Consider the following 21,312-nt stretch of genomic DNA (forward strand, 5'->3'; position numbering starts at 1 on the left):
ACCACTCGCTGGTCACTGTGACACTGGTGTAGCTTCTTTCCTTCGTCCCTGCTCCTTAACCAATGGAGAGGCCGCAGGCCTGTGGCGCGCGGGGTGTGTGAGGTCAGAGCGCGCGCCAGCGAGAAGCCCTCCCCAGCCACTCCCCTCCGAGGCTGCTCTCCGGCCCGCGCTCAGCTCTCGCCCTCTCTCTCTTAACCCGTGTGTGGAGCGGCAGCAATGGCGGCGGAGCAGCAGCAGTTTTACCTGCTTTTGGGCAATCTACTCAGCCCGGACAACGGCACGAGGAAGCAGGCCGAGGTGAGCGGCTGACAGGGGAAGGTTAGGGACCTGGCAGCGCTCGTGGTAGTGAGGCGTGAGTCAGGCTGCTGTTGCTTAGTGCGGCCCACGTGTTAGCACAGAGCGGTACTCAGCGGTCCCCCTCCTGACTGACTGCATCCTCCCGGCCCCGAGCCATCACTTTGTCCCCCATTTTGGGACGCACACTCCTCTCATATATCTTATGTGGTAACCTAGTCTTTCCTGCTCACAGCTATGGAGCCGGCACTTCCTTTATAACTTTATACCCTCTCCCGGGCTGGGCGCTCCTTGAGAGGCACACGGTCCCAGACAGCCACTCCCGGGCCCTACACCTCTCCCCCTTTAAAGAATTTTCACTCCAAAAAATGACACGTGTCTGTATTTCTCCGCATCACACACACTGTTGCTATAATGTCTCATCAGCTGTATGTAGGGAGGTTAACGCCTTGGGATGATAGGCCACGCCTCCTTCTGTAGGTATCGCCTCCTTGACATCCTTGTGATGATCTTATACCTAAACACCTCTTAAGTTAGCTTGCTTTTAGTATTGTTTTAGCTGTTTGCCGTGTGTGTGTGTTTAGTGGGACATAGATGTAAATATTAGTTGTTGCTGTGTCAGCTGATCAGTTCTTGGCTCATAGACTTTATTTTGACTTCCACCATATACCAGTAACGTTCACTTTTTTTTTTCTGACGGCTGCGTACGTACTCCTGCCCTTGAACTCTTGCGCTATGTCGCTTAATGCGTACGTGCCAATGATTTGTACTAAAACATGTTTCAGAGATTTATCATCACCTGCTCGCTGGTGTTTCCTTTAGCGTTTTAGGATGTATTTTAAGAAACTGTTGTAACAGATTTATTTAGTTGTAATGTAGACAGTCGCCATCTGAAATTTCTGCACGTTGCTTCATGTTTGGATTATTTTTGCACTTTCACTATTCTCAGTTAAACTTTTCAGTCGTTTAAAACAACTTAATCCTTTCTCAGTGGTAGGTATTGTATAGGATAGAAGGGAATCCCTTTTGAATGGTGTTGAATTCCTGTGTCTGTCTCCCTGGGCAGGCTCATTCACTCGCTCTTTCATTACTGACCTCTTCACACAGCATAGTTCAGCACATTCTTTCTTGATACAATTGGACACAAATCCTTTTTTTCTTCCTCCAACCGCTGGTCTCGCTCAGTGACTTTATCTGAATACTATGTGTGCTTGTTAACCGATTGAAACAAAACGTAATCATTTATTTCCTGCCTAAAAGATATTTAATGTAAATAACAAAATAGTCTCGAGTTCCAAAAGTAATATATAATGTATACAGTATTCATGATTGGTGCCGCAGCATTCCTAAAATAGTTTTAATATGGTATCTTGATTTATTACAACATACTAAGCTTTATGTCTGTTTATAAAATTATAAATTACTAGCAGTTTTATGATTTAAAACATTAAAAGTGTTCTCCGCTCAATAGGCCTAGTCACGCTCAGATAAAATGTGCCCTTTTACTAGTCAAGTTATCAGTCAAAGGGATATTGGGCATATGATAGTGGGTACTTTAACTATGTAAGCCTTTTTTGTTACGCTATATGCGTTATATAGATCTTATGTACTTGGCTTTTGCTTAACTTTTGATGGTGATGGCAAATTATATAATTTCGAAGGCTGTAAAATAATTAATTTTAGAATAACCATGCGTGTGAATTATTGGCGACGTAAGTACAACACAGAAATATAGTTGTCAGATGAGTGAAAATTATTTATTACATCAATTCAAATCAAGTAAAGTATGAAAATACCAGCCTTTTGGCTGAACTTGACTTAGTTTGCCTCTTTCTTTCACGCTCGTTGTTTAGAGGAAGAATATTATGTTAATGTTTAAGATGAGTGTGTTAGTAGCATTCTGATTTGTATTTGGGTGCCTCCTAATCCATAACATGTGAGCCGTGTAAACCACTTCCAGGCGGTTCAATAAACCTGTTTCTCTTTGGCATCTGTTTGCGCCTCTGACAGCCACGCTGAGTTCTTGTTAATCTCGGCAAAGCTAGAATGTGAACATGACATTGTCCTCACTTCTAGCGCTTTAAGTGTCATGGCGTGCGTTTGTGTCGCGGGGAAAACACTCTTGTGGGGGTGTGGAGTACCGTTCATGGAAAGTTATCCATTAGTATGGATAGGAAAAATAGCTTGAAACTGTCCAGGGCCACTGTTGACCATTTATTTCCTCTTAACATGTTTTTTCTGGAGGATTGCTTGGCAAAATTGTAAATATCTGCATTGCCACATGGAAAGCCCATGTTAATGAACACAATGTTGGGTATAACATTGGTTAAAGAAGGTGTTTTATATGGCTTTAACAACAATGTGTAAGTTATGAGCTCACAATCTTAGATTGTCAGAAGACCTAGTGGTTCTCAGTGTTAATTGCAGAAGTGTGTTTTGAATTGGTATATATTATATATATATTGCTTGTGTATGTTCATTCTTATACTCTAATACTAGCCCTGTATTACATGTTACATGAATACGCCTATGTAACATTATACCTAGGCCTGGATGGTATTTGGGAGGCAGCTGTCATAGATTTAACCTTTTTTTCAATTTGTCGATAAGAAAAACACAAACCTGAATATTCTGCGTTTTCCGAGATTGCAGACAGTTAAGGTTTTATGTTGTATGATTCATGTTAACGCATGACTTTCACTTTTGCAGGAAACTTATGACAGTATCCCTGGTCCATCCAAGATCACTTTCCTATTGCACTCCATCAGAAATGCAGGTGCTGCTGAGGAGGTATGTTCTTGTAGAAACATGTTTCTGCATTGCTTTTGTCTCTCAAAATGCAGTATTAGTCACCCGACTGTGTCCTATAACATGCTTAAGTATAATGCCTGTTTTATTGGTGAATATTTAATATACCATATGAATGTTTCCTGTCTGTAGAAAATGTTAATTATGTATACACCTTAAAAATGCAGTATTATCTGCTTACACCAGAATAAGAATTGTCCTCAAGTATTGACAGTTAATATGGAAATACTTATTAAAGATGAGAACGTAACGTGGAACAAAATATGGTCTGTTGTACAGCTCAGCAAAGCATGCTGGAAATGAACGTAAACAAACACTTTATATTCTTTTACATATGATCTGATAACACTGCGCAGTTTTCCATTTTGGCAACTATTTTTACATGTGTGGTATTCTTTTGCTCGTTTATGAATGGATTGCACTGTCCAGCCTTCTCTGTATGGGTCTTGTTTGATTGAGATGCAAAGCCTAAAGTACCAGACCCTATAAAATAATAATAATAATAAAAAAAAAAAATGAATAAAAACAATGTTGGCATGTCAGACCCATGAACCACCAAACGGACAATTCTGTAACATGGCTCCTCGTTTTTATTTTTAAGGTTATAAAAAAAAAAAAAAAAAAAATGCTGTCAGCATCTGCCCCAATACTGTCTTTGTTAGACAATTACTTCGATAAAGTAATATCCTTGTTTACATAAAGTGAGGCATATTGGGCGAGTGTTTGCTTTTATATAGTAGATTTTCTTTTCCAGGCAAGACAAATGGCAGCTGTTCTTTTGCGGCGGCTGTTATCTTCCTCCTTTGAAGAAGTCTATCCGTCACTCCCTGCCGAGGTCCAGGATGCAATCAAAAGTGAACTGCTGCTTGTCATTCAGTTGGAAGCTCAGTCTAACATGAGAAAAAAGATCTGTGACATCGTTGCAGAGTTGGCTAGAAATTTAATTGGTAAGTGTCCAGATTATATATATATATATATATATATATGTGTGTATCACAAAAAACACTTTGGCCAATCAAAAAATGCTCTGTAGGGAGATGCATCAGGACTGCCTTGGGCCTGACCCCGGGCAGTGTCCCATTCGCCGTCATCCACTATGGATATGGCATATAATGTCCTATCTTAGTCTGCTGCATGAGAGGCACTGAGTAGTAGTAGTAGTAGTAGGTACTGATTAGGTGCAGGCCTCAGTGTATATAAGTTGGTTAAAAGTGGAGTGTCTGATCTCCCCATGGAGCCGTGGCAATGTGCCCCCAATGTGCAAAGGGAAGATGGAGTCTTTAGTTGTAGATGATATATTATTGGGTCAATGTAGAAAAAAGTCTCATGTATTTAGTTTATTCTAGTAGACTTATTATCCCAACTTCTGCTAATTGGTTTTGAGTGCTTCTCAAATAAACAAGAATTCAAACTAGTTTGGGTTATTTGTTCTGGAACTCTTCTCAACTTGGCATATCAAGCTTAGGAGTTTAGTTAAATCTCAGCTCTATTTTCAGAGGAATAGAAAATATAATGGATTTTCTGATTTATTTATTTTTTTGATTTTTTTTTTTTTTTTTTTTTTTTTTTTTTTTTCTAGATTAGTAAATATAATTTTTGTATAATTTGTTAATGCTTTTGTGGTTGGATCATAGTGTTTTAAGTATTCAGTTCAATTTTAACAGGCTTCATTTGCTACTTTGTACTGGATAAGCCGGTGTACAGTTGATGAGCCACCTATTGAAAGACGTCCTTTCCTTGCAGCTTTTATATTAAAACTATACCAAGCGATCAACTGGGAAATTCCTGGGATTAATGTTTCAGTTCAGAGCCGTATCATGGTTAGCTATCGGATAACCGGACACACACGGTGTGCGTGTGCAAGGGTTAATGACAAGCTGATTAAGATGTAAAATAGTTAACCATAGTATTATTTTACTAAAGTGTAATTCCCCTGCTTCTATAGCTGTGTTGAAAGCTCATTTTGTTTAGAAGAAGTTAAAATGAGTTTAATTTGTCTGTGTGTGTGTGTGTGTGTGTATGTATGTATGTATGTGTGTGTGTGTATGTATATATATATATATACACACCGTATTTGTTTGATTATAAGACGACCCCCCCCCCCCAAATCTGAATATTAATTTAGAAAAAAAAAGAAAAAGCCTGAATATAAGACGACCCTATAGGAAAAAAAAGTTTTACCAGTAAATGTTAATTCATCTAAACTATTTTTTTTTTTTTTTAAATAAAAGCTGATTGAGAAAAATATTTTGGTTTTATTTCCTTCTATTTTCTAACCTGCCCCACAGTTATGCGCATCTGCCCCATAAATGCCTTATACCCCCTATATGCCACTGTGCCCCATGATATGCCTTTTAACCCTCTAAATGCCACTGTGCCCCATGATATGCCTTATACCCCTATATGCCACTCTGGCATTTAGAGGGTTAAAAGGCATATTATGGGGAAGAGTCTCATATAGGGAGGTTTAAGGCATTCAGGAGGCAGAGTGGCGTATAGAGGGTTAAAAAGGCATTTCTGGAGGCAGAGTGGCATTAAGGGGGTTAAAAGGCATTTCACAGAGCACTCTGCCTCCAGAAAGGCCTTATGCCCCCCATTTAACACTCCCCTGGTGCTTTGACTTCCCTGTCATGTAGCCGGGGCAGGGGAACTCTGATCTCTGACAGCCGGGGAAGGTCTGCGCGATGGACGCAGACAACCCCCGCTGCTAACCACACCTCCTTCCTGCTGCAGCGGAAGTTGTCTGCACACCGGGGACTCAGAAGTACCGGTAAGTGGGGCGGGGGGGGGGACAGGAGGATCCAGGTCCCCTGCAGCTGCGGGGGATCTGGATCTTAGTCGTCTCATAGTCAGACCTATTTGAGGTCTGATTATAAGACGACCCCAATTATAAGACGAGGGGTATTTTTCAGAGCATTTGCTCTGAAAAAAAACGTCTTATAATCGAGCAAATACGGTATATATAAATGTATATACACACACACACTCTTTTGAAATGCAATGTAACTATAACTACAAGCCAAGATGCCTTTGCTGGATTTAATTTCTTAGTGTTGCTCAAAAGCCAAGGATTCCCACATTTATTTATTTTTTCCCTTTTGTTAAACAGATGATGATGGCAATAACCAGTGGCCTGAAGCTTTAAAGTTCCTGTTTGATTCTGTGAGTTCTCAAGATGTTGGACTTCGTGAAGCTGCCCTTCACATTTTCTGGTACTGTGAATAACAATTGTATTCCTATAAGCTCCTACACAGTCCTTAAACATTTAGAACAATGTTTCAAAATGCAACATGAAATTTCAGCAGATAGATGTTAAAGTGGCTTTGTACCTATCTATCCAACATCTCTCTCTCTCTCTCTCTCTATATATATATATATATATATATATATATATCTCCAACATATATATTTATAATCTGTTTCAGGAATTTTCCAGGAATATTTGGAAATCAGCAACAACATTACCTAGATGTCATCAAAAGAATGCTTGTGCAGTGCATGCAAGACCAGAATACCCCTGTGGTAATTACTTTTTATTTCAGTATGTTGCATTTTCAAATGTCCTCAGAACTTGAACAGTCATGTGACAACCTGATTTGTAGGAGGAAAAACATAATGATCCCATTTTCTCCCTTATTTGTATTTTTAATGAAAAAGCTCAGACTGATTTGTTCTAACTCACCAAGGATACCTAGGGCCAATTGTGAGGTGTTTTTATGGAAGCAGCAGTAAAGTGATACAACTAATATAGACAAATTAGGACCTGGCATAGACCACATGAACAATAAAAAAGGTGTTATCTATCCACAAATTATAGTTATTCTGCATATTTGTAAAAGTCTGTAATTCTGTGCATTCAGTTGTATTTCTTCCCCAAATTGCTTTGGTCAGAGGCAGGTAAAATAGTCTTCTATTGGGTTTTCTAATGTCACCACCGCAACCCCCCCCCCTCCCTTAGAAGGTTTACGAGATGCATTCTGAATAATAAGTATAAAGCTATAGTTCACAGAACAAAGAAATCAACTCGAGCAAGAATTTTCTATTTGTTTGTACCTTCAACACTTGACTTTTCCTTACAGATCAGGACCTTGTCTGCCAGGGCCGCTGGCGCATTTATACTAGCCAATGAACACAACGTCCCTCTGTTGAAACATTTTGCAGACTTGTTACCTGGAATCTTACAGGTGAGAGCTTGTAAAGAAAACCAGATCAGTCATTTTAGATCACTCTAACTTTATTTCTGGGAACCTTTTTAATAATTACACAGATTTAAGTGCTGTCTTTCTCTCAGGAACATTTTCAATACTTTCAGTTTGTGGTTTCTTGTTCAGATAACAACTGCATTAACATGTTAAATGGTAACACTTGTATGTATTTTTCAAATTCTATTCCCACGTTGGCCGTTTACAGTTGTTTTATTTAGTTTTCTTCCCTTTTTTATTATAATAGGCTGTTAACGAGTCCTGTTATCAGAATGACGACTCTGTCCTGAAATCGTTGGTTGAAATTGCAGACACTGTTCCAAAGTTTTTGAGACCACATTTGGAGGCAACCTTGCAGCTGAGCTTAAAGGTAGTGTAATGTTTCACAAAAGAAAGGATTAAAAAAAATGCTAAAGTTTGCAGTTTCCCCCACACCCTTGCTATTTTACATACGGGATATGTTTGGCCAAGCACATCTCGCATGTGGAATACCGTATTTGCTCGATTATAAGACAACCCCCCAAAATCAAAATATTAATTTAGGGAAAAAACACAAAGCCTGAATATAAGACTACCCTATAGGAAAATTTTACTAGTAAATATTAATTCATGTAAACTATTTATTCATATTTAATAAAAGCTATGATTGAGAAAAATATATTTTTTAATTTCCTTTTATTTGCCAACCTGCCCCCCCCCAGTTATGCACATCTGCCCCCAGGGTTGCCACTCTGCCACCAGAAATGCCTTATACCCCCCTATTTGCCACTCTGTCCCATGATGTGCCTTTTAACCCTCTATATGCCACTCTGCCTCCAGAAATGTCTTATACCCTCCTATATGCCACTGTGCCCCATGATATGCCTTTTAACCCCCTATATGCCCCTCTGCCCCATGATATGCATTGTACCCCTATATGCCACGCTGGCATATAGGGGGTTAAAAGGCATATCATGGGGCTGAGTGGCATATAGGGGGTTAAAATGCCTTTCTGGAGGTATATTTCTGGAGTGTCTATTTCATTTTGAAGTACTCACAAAGTACTTTAATATGCAATATTTATTACTGCTAACAGCAATCACACTCCTATCAAGTCAAGGCAGCCAGTACATGCTGGAACCTGGAGATGATAGTAGTGGGATTACAGCCTCCCTATGCCATGCTTCCACCCCCACCCCCCTTACACATCCATGCTATCACACACACACACACTCATTCACAAACATTTAAATACTCATTCATTCCATTAATCACACATACTTCACACGTTAATCACAAAAACCCTCCCCCACCCCCTTACCTGAACTGCAGATCTCCCACTCGCAGACTTCTGCAGGGGCCCGGCTGTGCGAGCAACTTCTCTGGCCCCCCCCCAGAGGAAGGAGGGGGGAGGTAGAGTTATGTGAGGACTGTGCTAGCTTCCTGTTCTCCTGCTGCTAGAAGCAGAGACGCCGCTCGCGACCAAAGCCCGGTAAGCAGCCTGGCCCCAGCAGAAAGAGGTCTGATTAGAAGACAACCTCGATTATAAGACGAGGGGTATTTTTCAGAGTATTTGCTCTGGAAAAAACCTTGTCTTATAATCGAGCAAATACGGTACTTACACTCCATTGAACCCCAAACCTGGCTTGGCGACCATGGTGGATGTCTATTCAGGCATGAGCATGCTCGGCAAGCTCTCCCATTGATTTCAGTGGGAACATTTTAATGCCATAGATTGGCTTCTTCAAGCTGCCAATCGGTGGCAAGAAATGTGCCAGGGAGGAGTAGGGTAGCTACAGTAACAAAATTTCAGCTTCTAGGTCAGGTAAGTGTCTTTCATTTTGAAGTACTCACAAAGTACTTTAATATGCATTATTCTTTTACACCCTAATCATGCTATTTTAGTGAATAAGCAGCCGAGAATCCAATTGATAAAATGCTCACCCTAGCCTTTGTCTTTGCCCCTCTCTGCCTCGCAATCCGTGTGAAGCAGAGAGAGGCAGCAATCAATATATCACCTAGCAATGTGCCCACGTGCGTGTTGGCTCCTTTGCTGCTAATCGCAGCCGCAATCTGCAGCCAGACAATCTGTGATAGTAGCGGGTGATTGGTATTACGCTGGGGCGTAATATGACTTCTGTCCTTAAGTAGTCAATGGGATTGTTAGGATATTAAGCTGCCACTTTAAAACATGATTTATGATGACTAATTTCTCATTTGCAGCTTTGTGCAGACAGCAGTTTGAACAATATGCAGAGACAACTGGCCCTTGAAGTTATTGTGACCCTTTCTGAAACAGCAGCGGCAATGCTGAGAAAACATACCAACATTGTTGCACAGGCCAGTAAGTATCAAATTTAAAGTAACAACAATATTGGTGATATATATTCTTTCAGGTTCTACACGCTAATATTGTGTTATTAGCCTCCTCTTGCTGTGAATGTTTTACTATTGTGAGGACATTCTGTAAATGGAAATTTGAGTTTAAATCAAGTTTAGGTGAAATATTAGTAAATGAAGGGGAGGTGAGATGTTTCTTCTCGTGGTACAGTGCTGTACAAATAAGCAAATCTGCACTGCATGAACAGTGTTTAAATGATGCATGTTTTCCTAGATAGGCTAGTTTTGAGTATTATTTTATAGTTCCACAGATGTTGGCGATGATGGTGGATTTAGAAGAAGATGATGACTGGCCAAATGCAGATGAATTGGAAGATGATGATTTTGACAGGTACCAGTGATTTAGCATGTGTTTATTTGAAATCCACAGTCTTTTAGACTCTATCATTTCCATAGTTTACTTTCCCAGAAACTCATTTCAGGTGGCATCTCTGCACCTCAAGTGCATTAAGTTGCTTTTATTTCAGTGTATGACTGCATTCAGAACTGAACCTGGTGCCAAGATAATCTAATGTGCCTATGCTTGGAAGTAAGATGGGCCAAGCAACTCTGTAAAATGTTTCAAATGGAAATGAATGCTTAAGGGAAGATAATACAACTATAACTTCAAACAAACTGGATTTGTCAGCATCTGCATGTCCGTTTTCATAAAACTATCGACTAACCTTGTGTCGTGTGTGTGTGTGTGTGTGTGTGTCACCTCAGCTATTCTTTTTCACCTGCCTCGGTTGTGTGTGTGTGTGTGTGTGTGTCACCTCAGCTATTCTTTTTCACCTGCCTCGTTTTTCAATACCTGACCTCTCGTAGAAGGTCAAGCCTCATGTAAAAATTAAAATACCCATCTATTTCCAGCAATGCAGTAGCTGGTGAAAGTGCTTTGGACAGAATGGCTTGCGGTCTGGGTGGAAAAATTGTTCTTCCCATGATTAAGGAACACATAATGCAAATGCTTCAAAACCGTAAGTGCACACAGTGTAAACTGTTGAATTGTGCTTTGCTTACACATTAGAGGTGTTTGTATGAAGTTAGCATTTGTGACGATTTATCTTTACATGTTAAAATTACTCATGACTTTCTATAAGAATGTGGCAATTGCCCACAAGCTCGAAGTAGAAAAATAAATGGTGTGAATTGCATTTTATAAATGGTAATTTTCTAATTATAACCTTATTTCCTTGTGTTGATTGCAGCTGACTGGAAGTATAGGCATGCTGGTCTCATGGCATTATCTGCCATTGGTGAAGGTTGTCACCAACAAATGGAGGGTATCCTTAATGAGATGGTCAACTTTGTGTTACTTTTCCTACAAGACCCTGTAAGTCCATTTTTTGTTTTGTGGTGTGATAGATGGATAGAGTTCTCTGTACTTGCACTCAGCCCTTGAGCACCTATGTAAAACATCTGCCCCTGTGCAGTCTACTTAAATTCTCAAGTGTCTTACAATGTATAATTTTATTTAAAGGTGCCTAACTTTATATACATGGTAAAGAGGCTGCGTATGGAAGAACATTGTTTTGTGACTTTATTTTTAATTTTGTGTTTCAGCATCCAAGAGTGCGTTATGCTGCCTGTAATGCTATTGGGCAGATGGCAACTGACTTTGCACCAGCTTTCCAGAAGAAGTTTCATGAGAAGGCAAGAAACCACTGTGTGCCGATTCGTACAGCCCCGTAGTAGCAAATGTTCATGTTTTATTAGCACATAGAATTCTGTTAGCGGTAGAGCCATTTTGGTATAAATGGTATTCCAGTTCAGATTTTTCATAAGCATCCTTAATCACTTTGCAAAAAGCTTTGTTGACATGAATTGTATTTATTACAGGTCATTGCAAGCCTGCTGCAGACCATGGAGGACCAAGCCAATCCACGTGTCCAGGCTCATGCAGCGGCTGCTCTTATCAACTTTACTGAAGATTGTCCAAAGTCGCTTCTCATTCCTTATCTGGATAACCTAGTTAAGCATTTACACACGACTATGGTGGTCAAACTGCAAGAAGTAAGTTCTAAAAATGAAGATTACTGTGTCATCTAGGATCTTGGCTTATTTGTTTTCCTCTTACAGTTCATTTCTTCTGCTGAAAATGGGTATATGTGCTATTCACCAATAATGGGAGAATCTGATAGAAATATGCTTACTGCGGCAGGTGTCTTACCTGCATCCTCTGTATAGTGTATTTGTTTTCTTTCACAAACACAAATATTTAGTCATATGTTGCTTTTCTTAGTCAAGTTTATTTTTAACATTTACTATTCTTGTTTGAATGCTTGTTCACATGACTTAATTCTAGTGCACAATATGCGTTGTTTTCATTTGTGTAAAGATCTGTGTTTCTTTGTTCCAGCTGATACAGAAGGGCACCAAACTGGTCCTGGAGCAGGTTGTGACCTCCATAGCCTCTGTAGCAGACACAGCAGAGGAGAAATTTGTACCCTACTATGACTTGTTCATGCCCTCTCTAAAACACATAGTGGAAAACGCTGTGCAGAAGGAGCTCCGACTTCTGAGAGGAAAAACCATAGAGTGCATTAGTCTGATTGGTCTTGCTGTTGGGAAGGAAAAGGTAGGAGCAATACCTTAAAAAATGCATATTAATATGGCATGCAGCTATTGTACAAACTGAATAAACGACTAAGGAAAAGAAATGAGAATATTGCCATTGCCACTTCATAATTCACAGCCTTATGCATGTCCTCCTTTCCTAATCTTGGTTTGGCTTTTTGAGACGCATTTGTTAAGTGCTTCTTTGAAGAAGACCCAGTGTTCTTATACCAATATGAGATGGGAAAGCTTTGTAATAAGTCTAGTCACTATAGTGTGTAACTTTGGGGTGACCAGTAAAGATGTCTAATATCAATATTGCCCTTTATTATTGTACGACTTGATATTAGGTGCATTTCAACCATTTATTCTCTTTCAGTTCATGCAAGACGCATCAGATGTTATGCAACTGCTGCTAAAGACACAAACTGACTTCAGTGACTTGGAAGATGATGATCCGCAGGTTAGTTCTTTATTTTAAGAGTAACTTGAACCTGTATTGTTTTGTTTTGTTTTTCTTCTGTTTACACTACAAAAACAATATATAATCTGTTATAAACTATAGCAGAATCAAATGTCTGTTCAAAAGGTTTATTTAACTGTGATTAATATTATAGCTCCCTGAAGTTGGTACCCTTTGAAGCCGCTGTGCGCTTTATTTAGGATTATAATAAGGAAAAGGTCAGGGTAACAAATAAGAATCCTTTCTTTAAACATTGTTTATATTCAGTTTTTTTTCTTCTTCTTCTAGATTTCATATATGATCTCAGCATGGGCACGAATGTGCAAGATTCTGGGCAAGGAGTTCCAGCAGTACCTCCCTGTGGTTATGGGGCCTTTAATGAAAACCGCATCTATTAAACCTGAAGTGGCTCTTCTTGACAGTGAGTTATCCCTCCTCCAAAGGCATGATTCCCCCAAATTCCCTAAAGTGTACTAGGCCTGGTCTCTGCCCTCTCAAGAGCTGGGATACTGCGCTGAACCCTGTACTGAGTGCAAGCTGCTGTGGAATCCGGCAACAACAGTAGTTTATTTGCATGTGTATATGTGTACTTATGTATACGTATAGTGCTAGAAAAGGGAATTCTTTATTAAATGGATTATCATTTATATTTTCCAAATGTTTAATCTACTGAACAAAACTTTGAAATGCTGTAATGACCTTTATAATGGGACATATATAATATTAGGGGAACCTTAGATGGTAGAGCATTTACCTAGAAGGGAGAGGGTGGTATGACCGAAACACTAAATATATTGAACATGACTGGGGGAAATAAAAACTGGCTCCTAAATCCAAACCATATTTTTACCCCTGTCGTGCACTATTGCATTAGTGTGTGTGTGTAGATTTTACTATTTTGTAAATGTACACTCTAGTTGTTTTGTGCTCTGTTTCTGTGCCTGTCCAGTTTTGTTTTATTTTTCATATAAATTGACCCATTAAAATAAGTATTCATTTTTGTTAGCGCAAGATATGGAGAGTATGAGTGAGGATGATGGCTGGGAATTTGTTAACCTTGGTGACCAGCAAAGTTTTGGCATTAAGACTGCTGGACTTGAAGAAAAAGCCACAGCCTGCCAGATGTTGGTAAGTATCCAACAATACGAACAGCCGATGGTGCCTGAATGCCCAATGACACAGAGACTCTCCTACATAATGTTTACATTTTTTTGGAACACCCTTTCCTAATCAGTGCTGCTTACTATTTGCCCGTTTAAATATGTTCCTCAGGATATCTGAATCGGTACATATCACCAGCTATTTACCAAGTAATCCATTACCTCCTCCCCTTTTACCTACCGTGAATTGTAAAGCACTTACGATTGATTTATTTTTCTTAGGTTTGTTATGCCAAGGAACTGAAAGAGGGATTTGCCGATTACACAGAGCAAGTTGTGAAGCTTATGGTCCCGTTGCTTAAATTTTATTTCCATGATGATATCCTTTATAATACTATATCAGCATAGTATGAGTGCTCCTTCAGGGTCAGGTGGTTTAAAGAGATTTTTTGTCAATTTTACCATATGTTGATTCAACCACGTCTGCCCCTTTTCAATGAATAGTGTACCCACACAAACTATATATTGTTGTTTAGATGGACAGATTGGGCTTTTCATCTGGTTCACATTATTTGTGTAGTCCAACATTTTAGTATGATTTATTTATTTAAAAAAAAAAAAAAACTAGAGAAAATTATATACAGATATTTTTATATAGCCCAACAACTTTTCTGTTAAATCTATATTATATATTTAACGTGAAGGAAAAGCCCATTGGGTTGGCCCTTAACAGCCCATTGTGTAGTGAAATTTGTGCACCAAATCTAATGAACATTTAGCTTTATGAGGACCTATTTGGAAGCAGTGATGTTATTACTAGTAATCTTATCGAATCACTTTCCCGTTTTTTTTATCATGATTTTCCACGCTTCCCTTACATTGTTTGTTGGGTGCCCCAATGCTTTCATTGCCCTTAACCATCATTATACGTGTTCGGGTTGCTGCTGCTGAGTCGATGCCTCTGCTTTTGGAGTGTGCCAGGGTGCGTGGCCCAGAGTATTTGACACAGATGTGGCATTTTATGTGTGATGCTCTGATTAAGGGGATCGGGACAGAGCCGGATTCAGATGTGCTGTCAGAAATAATGCATTCTTTTGCCAAGGTAAGTACGTGTATTTAATGTGATCTTTCTTCATTTGAAATAAAGCTATGTTAAATGAAAGCGTCTTGAGTGATAACATTCCCTTGAATGTGCTTTTACTGTGGCCTCATAATGCTAGGAGTCTTAAGTTACTGATTCTTGTGTTCGCTTTAAAGGAACGGTCTTTGTAAGTACACCACATTTTTGGGTCTAACACTAGGAACTTCCATAGGGCTGTTACAATTAAGGCAGTTAACATTTTTAAAGACACAGAGAGGGCGGCCCTTCTTACATGAGCTTAGAATATACTACTAAATATGCATTCCTAACCCATTAAGCACCAAATATAAATAATGCAGCTTCAGAGCTAAGACCCCTTGTTTAACCCCTTGGAGCTCTTAGCAGGTATGAATGCATGCGTGCTACTGAGGGGATGCATTCAGCCAAACGTGTCGCCTGCGTTACACATAGTTGAGGGTCGGGAAAGAGCAAATACACAGTGGAAATTCTAAGGAATCCCTTTGGTTTTTTTTTTGTTTTGTTCCCACTGATGCCAGTGCAGTATAAGTTGAGATCCCTTTAGTGACCACTCATACGTTTTTTTTCTTTCTATGCCAGTGACATCACTGGGTTTTAAGGCTGTGGAGAGTTGTGTCCTAAGGGGACTGAAAGGGTTAAATGGCTGGGTTGTCCTTTTAAGTCAGTTCTTATTAATATATTAATCCTGTATCTTAATGTTGGCAGTGCATTGAAGTAATGGGAGATGGATGCTTAAACAACGAACACTTTGAGGAACTTGGGGGTATACTTAAAGGCAAGCTAGAAGAGCACTTTAAAAATCAAGAGCTTCGGCAAGGTATGGTGTTTACGGCTAAATGTTTACGCAATTTCAATATTTTTCCAACTTTTTCCGGCTTCTTAAAATTGTAATTACCTTTTTTTTAGTGAAAAGACAAGACGAAGACTATGATGAAGAAGTTGAGGAGTCCTTACAAGATGAAGTACGTTTTGTGTTCTGCAATTTGTCAGTCTTGTGTCTTTTGTCCTCAGTAAATGTATTGTTAGTATTTTTGCAGTTCAGATTTCCCTGGGATTTGCTATCCTTTTGTTGAACACTTGTACAAATGCTTTGTTTCACCCAAAGTATTTTCTATATATTAAAAATTTGTATTTCTCCGTTATTTAAAATATGTATATATGTGTGTGTGTGTATGTATGTGTGTATATATATATATATATATATATATATGTCTCAGAAATGCATTTGTGTGCATAATACTATCAATATTTAAGTGTTAAGTTTTTAATATGTAGAATGCCAGATTCTGTAGCACTATCGGGTAAAATATGAACCAGACTATAGCATGAAAATGCATTGACATTCTTTTGGCTGTAAAGGAGATGACGGCTCTGCTCTTCTTAGCTTTGATTCTATAAACGTAGTTTGTTTTTTCTGTAGAATTGCAATTAGTAGTGGTTATAATCTTCAAACACTGTACCATTTTTGTATCCATGTGTATTATAATGTAACACATGAATCATAAATTCTGCTTTTATTTCTTGCAGGATGATAATGATGTTTACATCTTGACTAAAGTGTCAGACGTTTTGCACTCAATATTCAGTAGCTACAAGGAAAAAGTTTTACCATGGTTTGAGCAGTTGTTGCCATTGATTGTAAATTTAATTGTGAGTATTCATTTAACGACTATCTACTTTTTCTTTTTTTTTTTTTTTTTTATTGGCCTTCATCTTGTTAAATCTGGTTGGGTTGTGTTTTAAGGAAAGGTGTGATTTAATTTCTGGCTTTAAGGTTAATCTGTTTCTTGATAGAACAATTGGCTCCCTAAATTAGTATTTATTTCCATTACTTTTCATGTCCTGTTATCACCAGTTCTTCTAAAAATGTTCTGTTAATGTGATTTTTGATTCTTTTCTCTTCCAGTGCCCTCATAGACCTTGGCCGGATAGGCAGTGGGGTCTCTGCATCTTTGATGATGTAATTGAACATTGTAGTCCTTCTTCCTTTAAATATGCTGAGTACTTCTTGAGGCCCCTGCTGCAGTCTATCTGTGATAACAGCCCCGAGGTTCGACAAGCAGCTGCTTATGGAGTTGGTGTGATGGCACAGTTTGGAGGTGACAACTATCGTCCTTTCTGTACAGGTATGTCGACCTAAAGAGGTACAGGATATATACAAAGTATGGCTGCTAATAAGTGTAAACTAGTAAGCCAGCATGTTTGTGTTTCATTCATTATATGGATTTATTTGCAGACATTATTGTATTTTATTTATTTTATCTATTTTTTTGTGATTTTAGAAGCTCTTCCTCTTCTTGTTGGGGTTATCCAGGCTGCTGACTCAAAAACCAAAGAAAACGTAAATGCAACAGAAAACTGCATCTCTGCAGTCGGGAAATTCATGAAGTTCCGATCTGATTGTATTAATGTCGAGGAGGTGCTACCCCATTGGCTGTCATGGCTGCCCCTTCATGAGGACAAAGAAGAAGCTGTTCACACATTTAACTTCCTGTGTGACCTAATTGAAAGGTAAAATAAAATTATAGGAAAGATTCTGCTACATTGTCATAAAATTAGACAAGTTTTTGAACTCTTTAAAATACAAGCTTGTCAATTTCTTGACACTTATTATTATCATTTCTTATTGTTTTATATAGCGCCATCAAATTCCGTAGCGCTGTACAATGGGTAGACAGGACATAAGTAGTATTTAACATAACAATTCGACTTACAGAAACAACAGGTGAGGAGGACCCTGCACAAAGATCTTACAATCCAAAGTTTAGTTATATTTAGAGCTATCAGATGTTCCCTCAAATTGTAGCAGCAGTCACTAACCCCATGCTACAGTGGCTTATTTTTTGGTTGCTAAGGCAAATCTGGATAATTATAGTCTTTCTTTTGTTACCATTTGCTGCAGTTTATTTGAATATGTATATATTTTTTAACTTTTATTTTGCTTTGCTTTTCTTCACAGTAACAATCCAATTGTACTAGGACTCAACAATTCAAACTTGCCTAAAATATTTAGTATTATAGCAGATGGCGTGGTCCATGAATCTATTAAGAAAGAAGACATATGTGGCAAACGGCTTGTTAATGTAGTTCGACAAGTTCAGGTGAGTACAAAGCTGTTTAGATTACATATATATATATATATATATATATATATATATATATATATATATATATATATATATATATTCTGGTTTAAATGGTGTGATATCTGTAGATGGTTAGAATCTAATTGTTTGGTTTACATGGATGCCATTGCATTTTAGTGGAGCATTTATTGTTCATTGGAGTTAGAAAGTTAATCCATACGCATTTAACTTGAAAATAAGGTGGAACATAAACTACACAAGAATAACAGTGTGGGTTACATTTATATTCAACACAGATGTATGTGCATATATAACTTTAAAAGAATGTCCAGATATTTTATTTGCACTTAACTTTATTTATACATCATCCATGCAAATATATATATTAGCATCTTTCTCACCATCTACATGGACATTGACTAGATTTGGAAAATGCAGGTCATGATCAAGCGACAGATTCCTGAAATGTTCTAGTAAGAGTTGCATATCCATATTAACTGATCTGTTCTATGTTGTGAACCTCAGCATCTGTCCATTACAGCTCTGACCTATTTATGAACACAAATGCCCAGCTGTATTTGTACTCACTAGTTTCTGGATACTTTCTTGCAGGCTTCAGGAGGACTGTTTACAGAATGTATATCACAACTGAATGCGGCCCAGCAGAAAGCATTGCAGGACCTGCTTAGCACTGTGTGAAGGCCTCTTGCTACCATGAATTAGGACAACTTAACATCAAATAAACGTACCCCTTCTGTTTAGGTTTCTTTGTTTTGTTTTGAGAGCAGTAGTGCTTTATAGGCCATTTTTTCTGCAGGCCATATAACGGGGTTGGGAGTAAAGCACTGTATCCCAGACGGAGAGATGTTAAATGGATACTTCCCAACAAGAATGACGATTCCTGCAGATCTACAAACAACTCAGAAAGAATTATTTTTTTCTATCCTATGTCTACTCTCCTTTCACTTCTGTGACTAGGACGAAGAGGCTTTAAATTGTCTCAAATGCCATTGAATTAGGCGTCTGTGTGCTATAGGAAGGTCTTTATACAAATTGACCTTTAATCCCACACAATGAAGGGCCAATAAGGGATACCACTCACCCCGTTCTGGAGACAGTTGTTTGAGAAGCTTATTAGTTGCACAATACGATGTTATAATCGTCAAGACAGAATTTGTCTACAACAGAGTGTTAACCCAACTCTGCACTAAGTGCAGGATAGAAAGAAAATGCTATGCCCTATGAAATCCAAACCCAAAGGCTTTAGAAAAAGGAAGCTTCCATGAAGTCCATTTTGACATCAATATATTTTGAGTTTTTTGTGTTTTTATTCCACCCCTTTGACACAGAAGATGTATGGATTGATACAGGAAAATCATTTAGTTTCAGACCCTTGAATGTGAAATGTCTTTTGGCATGTCTGGCAATACCACCTTCACTCTTCAATAAACAATATTGAAATAACCACCAGCCTTCGCATACATTCTATGGTGTCTGACTTTATTCTCATTTGATTGTTATCCCAATTGCTCTAACGGGGAACTCGTAACTATCCTATTTTTTTTTTATTTTTTTTTAAATAAAATTCTGTATGTTAAACAGATGTAAATGCAGTAGCGTGACCTCTACTAATGGAGAACGAATATTTATTTTTGCTAGCTATTCATAGGTCTTGTGATTCCTGCTATATAACGACTTCCCTGGCACAGGCTACTAATGATAACGGCCTTTAGGCTCACTAATGTAACAAAAGGTAATATAAAAAATGAATTCTGTCTTAATGTGCATTTTCAAATATCAGTATAGTTAAACAATGATTTGTTTAGAACTTGAGTTTGTTTCCATAACTCTAGTGTATTAACTCTAGTGCATTATTCTTGCAATTTATACATATCAACCAAATATATGCATTTATTTTGCATACAAAGAAAAAAAAACCGAATACTTAAAAATAAAGTATGCTTTTAAATTGGCTTAACTACTTTTCCTTACAATTTTGTTGACTTGTGCTTGGCAAGAATGTGTATTAAGTTTCTGTGTTTCATATATGTTTAACCCCTTGATGACAATTGCCGGTCCGGGCACGTCACGGAAATTCATGTCGATAACGACAAATGACGTGCCAGGACCGGCACGTCATTAAACGGGTGCAGAAAGCGATCTATTTTCGCTTTCTGCACCGAAACGGCGTTGCTGTAATGCCTCGACCTCGCATTCAGCAACGCCATTATCGGCACAAAGGGGCCATCTCTGGCCCCTCCCCGGGGCGTCAACATCCGCCATACTTTGTATGGCGGCGGACGCCCGTTTTAAAAGCGTTTAGGAGGCGATCAACGATCTCCTCCTAAACTTAAATGGTGTCGCTGGAATGCCTCGATCAGGCAGCTGCCAGTGATCTTCGCCATCTGCAAGATGGCGGCGGTCCGGGAAAATTCAATACAGAAACAACAAAGTCTAAAAAGTTCGCTAGACGGTCTCCAGACCCTCTAGAGAACTCTGGCTCCACTTGCAGGTTGAATATAGGTACTGCATTCAACCATGCAAGTCAATGGAGCTCAGCTTTCTAATCAGTGTGATTAGAAAAAATAAATTTAAAATAAAATTAATAATAATTAGAAAAAAAATAGTAAAAAAACAGTAAAATGTAAAAATAATTTCCCACTGATGTCACTATCAGGGGAACCTTCAAGTTGAAAAAAAATGTTAAAAAAAAAAAATATATATAAAAAATATATTTTTGTGAGCAAGTCCTAAAATTAGCATATTAGCTTAAAACAATTCTCGCATGGAAAGAGTTAAAATACTGGCATATTAAATGCCCATGGGGTGTCTACTTTTAAAAAATGTATGATTTGATGGGGTAAATTGAATTGGCCGGGTTCAACAAGGTCCCAATTAACACGGGGGGAAGGATGGCCACACATCTAATTTCCAATTAGAAAAATGCACACGTACCAAATGTGGCCTTTTAGTTCCCCCCAAAAATGACATACCCATGCATGTGGGGTATCACTGTACTCAGGAGATGTTGCTGAACACATATTGGGGTGTCGTGTGACAGCGGCATATACCAGGAGCTGTAAATTCATACATAAAGTAGGTGTGTGTGGGAAAAATACACACACAAAAATACTACTGCAAACTTTAAAAAAATGCTGGTGGTAAAATGTGTGCATGCAAAGAGTTAAAATACCAGCATTTAAAATACCCTGGGGTGTCTAGTTTTCAAAAATATATGGTTTTGTTGGGCATACTGAAAATGGCCCGGCTCAAAAATAGGGCACGGGCAGTGGATCCCCAAATGCCAAAGTTCAACATTGAA

The 21,312-nt window shown here is 38.5% G+C and overlaps 1 protein-coding gene across 1 annotated transcript; it reads left to right on the plus strand.

Moving 5' to 3' along the window:
• The first annotated feature begins 216 nt into the window (after nt 1-216).
• Nucleotides 217-18,689, plus strand: LOC149299907 (importin-5-like). The gene is made up of 26 exons (XM_089485859.1): nt 217-297; nt 3,004-3,084; nt 3,857-4,049; nt 6,212-6,314; nt 6,528-6,624; nt 7,182-7,286; nt 7,552-7,674; nt 9,507-9,627; nt 9,927-10,014; nt 10,536-10,642; nt 10,874-10,998; nt 11,229-11,318; nt 11,505-11,678; nt 12,025-12,243; nt 12,601-12,684; nt 12,973-13,105; nt 13,691-13,812; nt 14,067-14,163; nt 14,714-14,886; nt 15,610-15,721; nt 15,811-15,866; nt 16,432-16,554; nt 16,811-17,030; nt 17,187-17,415; nt 17,864-18,005; nt 18,603-18,689. The coding sequence occupies exons 1-26, from the start codon at nt 217-219 to the stop codon at nt 18,687-18,689; spliced, it is 3,285 nt and encodes a 1,094-aa protein (XP_089341985.1).
• Nucleotides 18,690-21,312: the final 2,623 nt, after the last annotated feature.

This window comes from Sceloporus occidentalis, unplaced genomic scaffold (assembly GCF_023333645.1).
Source record: "Sceloporus occidentalis isolate IW3139 unplaced genomic scaffold, rSceOcc1.0.p SCAF_27, whole genome shotgun sequence".
Classification (NCBI taxonomy): domain Eukaryota; kingdom Metazoa; phylum Chordata; class Lepidosauria; order Squamata; family Phrynosomatidae; genus Sceloporus; species Sceloporus occidentalis.

Bases quoted from the DNA above. Each gene is read 5' to 3' on its own strand.
- LOC149299907 (XM_089485859.1), top strand. From the start codon at position 217: ATGGCGGCGGAGCAGCAGCAGTTTTACCTGCTTTTGGGCAATCTACTC. The intron at 6,315-6,527 runs GTACTGTGAATA...AATCTGTTTCAG, and splicing joins GCTGCCCTTCACATTTTCTG to GAATTTTCCAGGAATATTTG. The intron at 17,031-17,186 runs GTATGTCGACCT...TTGTGATTTTAG, and splicing joins CTATCGTCCTTTCTGTACAG to AAGCTCTTCCTCTTCTTGTT.